Source organism: Emys orbicularis, chromosome 2, assembly GCF_028017835.1.
Source record: "Emys orbicularis isolate rEmyOrb1 chromosome 2, rEmyOrb1.hap1, whole genome shotgun sequence".
Taxonomy (NCBI): Eukaryota; Metazoa; Chordata; order Testudines; family Emydidae; genus Emys; species Emys orbicularis.
Genome location: NC_088684.1, coordinates 294,453,032 through 294,463,111, shown reverse-complemented (window position 1 = coordinate 294,463,111; position 10,080 = coordinate 294,453,032). Strand labels below are relative to the sequence as shown.

General features: G+C 54.7%; 1 protein-coding gene across 1 annotated transcript in view; it reads right to left on the bottom strand.

Moving 5' to 3' along the window:
- Nucleotides 1-310: 310 nt before the first annotated feature.
- The window catches only part of NBEAL2 (neurobeachin like 2), a 121,026-nt gene continuing 111,256 nt past the window's right edge, over nucleotides 311-10,080 (bottom strand). The window contains exons 50-55 of the mRNA XM_065397779.1: nucleotides 9,724-9,818; nucleotides 8,447-8,563; nucleotides 5,453-5,614; nucleotides 2,925-3,073; nucleotides 1,058-1,193; nucleotides 311-421 (exon numbers count right to left, since the gene is read on the bottom strand). Of these exons, the coding sequence (XP_065253851.1) occupies nucleotides 311-421; nucleotides 1,058-1,193; nucleotides 2,925-3,073; nucleotides 5,453-5,614; nucleotides 8,447-8,563; nucleotides 9,724-9,818 (770 nt within the window). The remainder of the gene's footprint in view (nucleotides 422-1,057; nucleotides 1,194-2,924; nucleotides 3,074-5,452; nucleotides 5,615-8,446; nucleotides 8,564-9,723; nucleotides 9,819-10,080) is intronic.

The following is a 10,080-nucleotide window of genomic DNA, read 5'->3' as shown; positions in this document are numbered from 1 at the left end:
TCTGCAGGAAACGGGCTGGGCTGGGGGGACGCCAGATCGTCCCATGCGCATCCTGGCTCGGCAAGCCAGGGTCACCGGTGCAGGCCCCTGGCTCGGAAAGGGATCCTGAGCTCTGCACACTCGGAGAGCGAGTGGTCGAGAGCCCCGGTGCGGCAAGGCTCCCACGGTTCACGGCGATCGCCATGCTCCCTGGGGAAGTGCAGATACCTCCGAGTGGCGAGGCTGGACCGGCCCCCTCCGCCACCCCTCAGAGACCTCCTGCTGCAGGACATCTCTGCCCAGTAATGCTCTGGGGACAGGTCACCTCACATCAAGCCTGTCCCTTGGACTCGGGTGGGTTGTACTCGGTCTCTCCGGAGGAGACCTGGGAGATCCGGCGCGTGGAACGCCACAGCCGTCTGTGGAACTGCCCCGTCCGCACCTGGGGAGAGAGCGGAATGAAGGGGCAGGGCTGAGGAGCGACGTGGAGGTGCTTCGCGGAGAGGGATGGGGTCGCTCCGTAGTCCGTCTTGGCTACGTTACAGACCTGGCTTCTGTAAAGGGGGCCGCCCCACATATCAGAGCCCCGCCCTCCAGGCCAGGGTCTCATCACACAGCTGGACTGTGCAGCAGCCCGGCCCCTGGGATGCCCAGCCCCTCGAGGGTTGAAGCCCACCCTCCGGCACGGACGAGCCGTCTCACCAAAGAGAGCGGGGTGGAGCGGGCAGAACCTTTGGCCTAAGGGTTCGTGCCAAGGCTTGCCTGATCCCAGCCATTTCACGCTCCGGAGAGGGGCCGGATTTCGAGCGTTCTGCTGTGGGAAATCCAGCCCTGCCGTCACGCCGCCCACGAGGAGTCAATCCCTCAGTCTGCAGACAGCGGCTCGGACTTCATTCATGGCTATGGGCCCACCTTGGCGCCTACCTGGGCTGGCCGGGAAGGCAGTGCCTTCCCAGTCTCACCCTCCTGCCAGCAAGGTGCACCCCCTGCCTCCGATCATGCAACTACTTCACTGGTGCTTCCAGCTCATACTGCACCCGTTCCCGCCCACCCCCACCGAACCACGGTCTCCATTTACCTCCGAGGGCTGGCCCGCTCCCACCACAATCAGCTTCCCATCCTCCAGCCCCACCAGGATGTGGCTCTTCTCCTTGGTCACGGACACGCTGTGAACCGGGACCTTCATGGGCATTGGCAACACCGCTGCTTGGAGGCTGCAACGGCAAGGAGGGGGGCATTTAAACAGTGGGGAGAGCTGCCGGGGACTCAGCATGGACTGTGGAAAGGGACAGACGGGCAGGGTGCCCTGCCAGAGACCCCCCCCAAACCCACCCCCGCTCCCGGATCTTTAAATCGGGGGTCTCTCAAAGCGCCCTGCTCACGCAGCAAACCGGCTCCTGGCTGCGCTCCTAGCCAGATCTGGGGATTTTACTGCATTTCACACCTGTTCACCCAGCCAAGCTGACGCAGCTCCAGGACAGGGAGCTGGGTCCCAGTCTGTCTCCTGCATCAGTCAAATAGTTGGCTAAGTCCCAGTTGCACACACTGGGACAACTGGCTTGCGCGGGCATCTGAGGGCAGAGTTTTATTCCACAGACCCTTTGGGACGGGGGCAACGCGTGAAAAGGAGAAAGCCAAGCTTGACTCTCAGATCCGAGGCTGGTGAGTAGGAAAACCAAACCATTTCACTTCGCAAACAAGAGTCAATCTGATCTGGAATTCCTGCCGTGCAGAATCCCACAAGGCCAGCAGGGAGAACCACGTTTTCAGGGGTCGATAAATCCAGTTTTAAGTGCCGTTCATAGTGTCCCCAGAAGCCCGGCCCCGCGCAGACAGTTACAATGGGTGATTCTCTTTCACCCACAAGAGCCGGCAAGACCAGATCAAACTGGACAGGGCCACAGGCAGGTTTGCCCCAACCTGCTGTGGAAGTGGGAAAAAAGCGCAGACATCTTAGTCTTTTAGGAAGAGCAAGAGTCAGGCTAACTCTGACAGCTAATAACGCGAGACTTCCTGGCAGGGCCTGGGTGAGTGGAAAAGAACTGTAAGAGAGGTTGTTTTGACCTGGTGTTAGATAAGAATGGAACGCAGACTATAGCAAGAACTGCTGAGGAAAGTAAGATAGCAGGAAGGAATATGTATAAACAAAATGCAGTTGTTGATCATTACTGTATGTCACAAAAGGTATAAATGCTTGCCCTAATCGTTTATCTTTTGGGAGACCTGCCGTTGTGCACAATCCCCCTTGCAATATTGCTTGAGAATAAACTGCCTCCGACATGTTGCAACCAACACAAGCGTGAGGGACTGTGTTATTCTTCCCCACTGCAAACGTCAGCTTCCTAATCCCTGTAAGGAGCCCCCAGAAATGGCCCCAACAGACTCCTCATCAGTACGGATTCTATGGGCCAGGGAAACCAGCAGAGGATTTCAATTTAATCCCAAAAGAATAATCTCCACTCCCATTTGTGGCCTTTATGGCCAGAAGGGACCATTGTGATCATCTAGTCTGACCACAGGCCAGAGAACACATTCAGCTCACCCCCAAATGGGACATGAACCCACAACCCCACTTGGGAGCCCCGTGCCTTACCCATTAGTACATTTCACCTCCCGTGCTACTGAGCATAAGGTACCAGCCATGCCCTAACCTCATCCTGAATAAAACAGGACGTTAATGGCTGCATGAGTATATCTCGTCCACGGGGGGAGCTCCTCCAGAAGATGGTAGGCTACCCTGGGGGGAAGAGAGGTGCAGATGCAAGACCCACACGCTATGCTATCGACCCACACGCTGGGTGGTTTTAGAGAGACAGCAACTGAGGAAGAGCGTTCGCCGAACGCGGAGGATCATGGCTGTGACACACTCGGGACCCTTGTCCCCTGCACGGGAGTGACACACGGCACTGGTGGTGGGCCCAGGAAACCGACGAGGGGACATTTACCTCTGAAGATCCAAGATCTGGAGAGAACACTGCATGGTCCCCAGAACCACGAACTCCTCGGAGACACACAGGGCTGTGACCTGCTCCTCCAGCGGGACGGAGGAGAGATGCTTGCCGTTGACGGAATAAAGGTGCAGGGCAAATTTATCCTTCAACAAGAGAAACGAGAAGGGCGTTGGGGGAGCAACCGACAATGGGTTGAAAACTTTCCAAGGGCGCCTCTATTCTAGGACGCGACTGGGTGAACAGCTTTGGGCATGGCCGCGGAACCATCTCTCCATGACTCCCCGTTCAAATGGGCCTGGTTCTTACCTTCTCGGGCATCACCAGCCATAAAGGTTCTGCAGGCCGAGCTATACCATCAGCAACGCCTCCCCACTGCCTGCAACAGGCGCGACTGGAACTTACTACCCAATTCCGCTGGTGATGCACACGAAGGAGTAAGAACCAGCTTCCTCCCTCTTAGCAGTGCTGGCTCTGCGGAGTTGGAAGAGTGAAAATCTCCCCAGAGCCTTCAGTAAAACATGCCTCTGGATCCATGCCGGGAGCAGATCCATGAGAGGTGGGGATACCATTTTTAAGAGGAGAGCAGCACTTTACTATACCAGCCGAATACCTAGCATGACCAGGAGGACAGAAAAGCGACAGGTCTCACTGCAATACGAGAGCTATGCAATGCATTGAGACACTACGGGAACCAGCACTTTGGATCGACAGATGGAGCCTCAGAGAGGGAGCAACTTTTGAGCTCTCTTCACTGCAATCATGTGGAACGACCTCTTTCGATGAAACCATTGAAACCGGAGCAGGGCTGTGCTCAGCCTAACCATCTGCAAGAAACCTCCATGCTACACAAGACCCTTCACTCTCATTTTCCCTCTTGGAGATGCAAATTTTCCATATCTCTAGATACATTTACCCCCCCCACACACGCATTGTGGGACCCTCCTGACGTAGGTGTGAAACCAGGAGAAACTCACCAGCTTGGATTAAGTTTCCCTGTGTGCTCTCAGGGTAAGTCTGCACTGCAGTTAAAAACCTGCGGCTGGCCCATGCCGGCTCGCAGGGCCTGTGCTAAGGGGCTGTTTAGTGGGAGTGTAGATGTTCGGGTTTGGGCTGGAGACTGGGCAGGAAGGTCCCTGAACGTCTACACCACAATTGACAGGCCGCAGCTGTCTAACTGCAGTGTAGACATACCTGGAGAGTCTCCTCGGGGCATAACAAGTAGTACACCTGGGGGAATTCTGCGCCACTGTGTGTGCACATAATTAATGTGCCGTGCATAATGTTTTTTCCTCCGCAGAAAATAACTTCTGCCAAAAAGTTGCTGCAGTTCTGCCTTTTGCTCACCTGTGGGGTGGGGTGGTGCTAATACAGAACAGCCACTCCTGCATGGGAGCAGCCCCAGCTGCCGATAGGGAAGGGAAGAGGTTGCCTGCCTGCCTGCCAGCACCCTGCCAGCGTGGCCTGGTCAGGAGACAGGGAATATGGGGGGACACACAGCGTGGGGCTGGGGGGTGACAGACTGGGGTTCTTAAAGGCTATTAGGAGAGGATAGACTGGGGTAGTGGCTGAATGGGAATGGAGGCGCTGGGCCACATGGGGCTGGGAGGAGGGAGTGCAGGAACACATGGGGGAAAGGGGTGGCTGAGGGGGCACAGAGACACATGTGGATGGGGGGTGGTGCATGGACACATGGGGACAAGGGCAGATATGCCTGACTGAATGGGAGAGGCCAGGGGTCAGCCAGGGTCTGCATGGGGGAGGCTCCCTAACAATCTCTTGCTGCTCCCCACCCACACCCAACAACCCTCCAGGTTCACTCCCAGGTTCCTTCCTTCTCCCTCAGCTCCTCCGTTACCCCAACTCCCCCAAGCCTTTGCACTGCTTCTGGGGGGGGGGCAGGAAATAAGGTTCTGTATTGTAATTTAAATGAATTATTACAGAGTTCTGTATTAATATGCCTAGCAAGGAATCTTTTTTTCAAAAAACATTTCCTGAATCTTTTTCATTGTCTGTATTGTTATCGACATACTTGTTGACAGGTATTTTGAAATAAATTACCCAAATAATTGAAACTGGTGTGATTATTGTGTGTTATTTTGACAAATAAAATATGCAGAATTTTAAAATATGGTGTGCAGAATTTTTAATTTTTTGATGCAGAATTCCCGCAGGAGTAAAGTGGAAAAGCTGTGTGTGTGTGTGTGTGTGTGTGTGTGTGTGTGTGTGTGTGTGTGTGTGGGCGGGGGGGACGGGACAGCGCCTCCTGCCGGGTGGTGGATGGGTTGTTCCTAGACAGGGATAAGTCCCCAGCTCTGTTTATTTGGGATCGGAATCTGGCTGCTGCTGACCTGCTCCGAGGCACAGTGCCATCACCACAGTAGGGTGGAGTTACTGTCCCTTCCCTGCTGGGTTTCGGAGCGTGGCCGAGGCGCCCGTCCTTGCCCCCTTTCCCAGCGTCCCATAGGGAAAGGCTATGCTCGCCCCTGCATTGCTGCTGGGCCCGCAGGTCCCAGCCCACTCACCTTCAGGGAGGATCTCCCCGCCACGGTGGTCTGGACAATGATCTGGCCCTCCAGGCCCACGGCGAGGTTCGAGATAGTGGCGGGCAGCGAGCTCTCACAGGGGGGCTTGATGGACTTCATGAACTGGCCCCGGCGGATGGTGTGGACGATGATGGTGCCGTCCTGCCACAACGAGAAGGCCTTTCGGCTGTCACCAGGGCAACTGGGTGCTTTGCTCCCATTTACCGTCAATGGGCCCTCAGTGTCTAATTCCCATAGGCCTCTGAAAACCCTAGCCTTATTCTCCACCTGCCCTGAGCCTTTCATGAGGACGCCCAAAAGCTAGGTGGGCGACACAGATGAGCCATTGCCCTTTCATCTGGCTAAAGTCTCCACCTCATCTTTGCTGGGCAGGTTTCCTGTTGGTGCATGCTCTCTCTCCGGGCCTCCCACGAAGAGGGGTCCTGAGAACGGGGTAGCAAGCCAAACACCCCCAAAGCTGGACTGCCAGGTGTGGCGAGCTCCAGGACAATGGCCGGGTGGAGCTGGCATGACAGACAGGAAACCACTTCAAGCGCAGCAACCCTAGCACCCCCAGCTCCAGCACCTATGGATCCTCTCCCCAGGAAGAGAAGTTAAAATGGCAAAGTGACCATATGCAAATGGAGAGATTTTTGCCTAGGTGGATAAAACCTTTTTCTCTCTCTTGACTTAGCTACAAGCCACTCCAAAGCCAGGATGACACCTGATTTCCTATGCAAAACGATCCGCTCACTGTGCAATAGGCCACGAGGTAGGTGGGGAAGCTGGGAGTTAACCGAACGAGAAATAATTTGCTGTGTGAGACTGAAGGTCAAATGGGGTAACAGGCAGTTTGCCCTAAGAAATCAAAGCCACATTTTCACCCCAACTTACCAACTACCCATTTGTTTGCCTTGTAAATCAAATACACTGTGGCTAATCTGTTTTTGCCCCATCAATGAGTCTTTCACTCCAAATTAGAGGCTGCACATTTGCTTGTCTTGTCAGTAAGATCTACAGTGGAACCTCAGCGTTCCGAACTGACCAATCAACCACACCCCTCATTTGGAACCGGAAGTACACAATCAGGCAGCAGCAGAGACTGGGGGAAAAAAACAATCGAGTACTGTGTTAAACATAAACTACTAAAAAAAAATAAAGGGAAAGCAGCATTTTTCTTCTGCATAGTAAAGTTTCAAGGCTGTATTAAGTCAACGTTCAGCTGTAAACTTTTGAAAGAACCGTGTTTGGTTCAGAGTTATGAACGTTTCAGAGTTATGAACAACCTCCATTTCCGAGGTGTTCGGAACTCTGACATTCTGCTGTACATCTCTCTGTGTGTGGACAGCGGCTCTTGTTCTGTTGTGTCCCTAGCCTCTGTTTGTCAGAGGGTGGAGATGGATGGCAGGGGAGAGATCACTTGATCATTACCTGTTACGTTCACTCCCTCTGGGGCACCTGGCATTGGCCACTGTTGGTAGACAGGATACTGGGCTGGATGGACCTTTGGTCTGACCCAGTACAGCCGTTCTTATGTTCTAAACTCTAAATAACATGAAATGCTTATGTACAATCAAAGACCCTATAAAGTACGTCCATCAAATCTGGAAGATTTTTTGGTGTTCATCGTAAATAACCGACACTAGAAAGAGAGAGACCAGGTGGGTGAGAGGATATCTTGTATTGGACCAGCTTCTATTGGTGGGAGGCACAAGGCCTGTGTAGCTCAAAAGCTTGTCCCACTCACCAACAGAAGTTGGCTCAATAAAAGATATTCCCTCCCACACCTTCTCTCTAAATTCCTGGGACCCATATGGGTACCACCACACCACAGCCTAGAAATAACAGGGATTGTCTGGCACCAAAAGAAGGAATGTTGAAAGATATAAACACAGGAATAAGTTTGGATTAGCCACAGAAATGGCTTTAAAAGGGAGAAATCCCAGTTAATAACGTGGGCTAATATTGAGCTGGGATCCTGGATAAGAATCAAACATAAAAAAGCCTCAGATAGGGAAAGGACTGAAGAAATTTGTTATACGCCAGCGCCATCTAATGGATATCGATGGAAGCATAAGAGAAACAGCTGTATGTTAGAAATCAGAGGGTGGTCCCCACCAAGGAGCCCTGAAATCAGAGTATATAAAGCTGAGGTCACCACGTGGGACCCCCAGAATTGACTGAACCCATGAGGAAGCTTCCAAATCCCCCGTGCAATGGATGCCAGGACCGGCTGTGGGCAGTCTCCATATTCCAGGGTTAAGAGGATAAGAATTGGGGAGAGTTCATTTCAGACTGGATTTCCCCTTCTGCTCTTTAATATAAGTAACTAGGTGCCCATTCTCTAGGGAGACCTCCTGTAACCATAGTTAGGCGTTGAACTCATGCTAGACGAATGCTCTCCTTTGTAATGCAGGCAAACTGGCCCAAGAGGGATCTGAACTGAAACTGAAAGCAATTTTAAACTTGTCCCTTTTGCAACCAATCCATTCAAACAGCAGGGACTCAAAACTGCCTTACAGACAAATGCACCCGACCTCCTTGGAGAAACGCTGGCAGGGTGTTAGGTACTAAGAAATGATGCTCATAAGTAAATGTAATAAATCTTGCTGGTTTAACTGCTGAGCTCAACCCTAGTCTTTGACAATTGCTTGCAAGACTGTTGGTGTGTGCGGCTCGTCCCACGAGCATTGGTTGCTCCTATATGTGAGTGGTGAACTGCTGGGTATGTTAATCTGGTTCTGGATCAATTAATACACTGCTGATTGGTAATGTGTCCTGACTTGAGAAATACTGTTCAAGTGAAGAGCGGATCTGAAAAGAGCCCAGCGTTAAATGAGGACGTGAACACTCGCTGGACTCCGATACTGCTTACAGCACTTAGCCAACTGGCAGATCTAGTTGGTTGGAGTTTGGCTTTAAAATCTAACGGGCACCAGCAAACTCCTAACATTGACGCCTTCCGCCCCCCCGCGCACCGTGACGCATCCTCACCTTCGACCCCGACACGGCCATGTCCAGCTCGGTGCTGATGGCGACGCACGTCACCTCGGCGTCGTGACCGTACAGGACTTGGACAGGTTTGGGAGCCAGGCCACTGGAAAACCCACCCTGGAGAGAGAAACCAGGGTCCGTGGGCCAGATCCTGAGCCAGTCTCGGCCCCGCAGTGGAGCTGTCGCCGCTTAGAGCGGCGGAGGATCTGGCCTGGAAAGGCCCAGAGGAAACGGAGCCAAGGGGACAGATGCTGGGGATGGGAAGCGTTTGGAGTCACCGTGCGAAGCCGCCGATGCTGCTTGCAAAGCCCCAGGGGCCGAGCGAGGCTGGAGAAGTAACCACAGCCACACTCGCCAGGACAGCTCAGGGGAAGCCCCAGCCACGTGGCAGCGAGGCCGACGCGTTAGGGGAGCAGAGCTCAGAGCCCTTCCAGCGGGGCAGGCTGAACCGGGTAAGTTCCTATCCTCGTCTCCAGAAGGCAACCGGCCCCAGCACAGAACTGCCACAGAAGCTAGTATGATGGAGCAATCGCTGCTCGGGACAGGGCTGGACCAGGAGTGAGGGGCACTGGCAGAGCTGTGTGGGGAGGCCCAGGGTTGGCATGGCAGGAGGTACTGGACCCAGGGCTGGCATGGCAGGGGCTGTAGGCCAGGAGTGAGGGGCACTGGCAGAGCTGTGTGGGGAGGCCCAGGGTTGGCATGGCAGGAGGTACTGGACCCAGGGCTGGCATGGCAGGGGCTGTAGGCCAGGAGTGAGGGGCACTGGCAGAGCTGTGTGGGGAGGCCCAGGGTTGGCATGGCAGGAGGTACTGGACCCAGGGCTGGCATGGCAGGGGCTGTAGGCCAGGAGTGAGGGGCACTGGCAGAGCTGTGTGGGGAGGCCCAGGGTTGGCATGGCAGGAGGTACTGGACCCAGGGCTGGCATGGCAGGGGCTGTAGGCCAGGAGTGAGGGGCACTGGCAGAGCTGGGTGTGGGGGGTGCAGTACCACTCCCACCAGCCAATCAGTATCAACTCAACCAAATGCACACAAAAGGATCCTGAAAACCTTTGAAGAGACATGGGGGTAGCCCTGCTGCCAGCGCGTCCTCGGATCTACAGAATGGTGCCTCCTAGCCCAGGAGCGAAACACGCTGGGGATCTGCCCTCTCCCCTACCGAGCCCAAGAGTCACGCGAGTGCCTTGCCAGGAAGTTCCCAACCACCCAGAAGCCTCCTCGGACCCCAGCCCCGAGCTACTGAGTGGAGCACGCCCGGCCGGAGCCGGTCTCCCCCTCACCTGCTGCAGGACCTGCCAGACCATGCAAGTGGTATCCCGGGAGCCCGAAATGAGGTAGATTCCGCACAGATCGAGTGCCAGGCAGGTGACCACATCTGCAAGGAGGGGAAGAGGAGACATTGCCTCCGAGACGCCGACCCCAGCGCCCCACGATGCCGATCCCCACCCTGTTTCCCTGGGGCTCTGAGTTGGGGCTGGGATCTCATGGGTCCCCTTCGCTGGAGACTTCGCACCCAAGAGGGGGACTGTGGGGCAGAGCCCACCAGGCACTCCGGAGGGGGTGGAAGTTAGTGACCGCAGGGTGAGCAGCATGGCTCATTTCAACCCCACCTGGTCCTACGGGCAGGTAACGCCTCC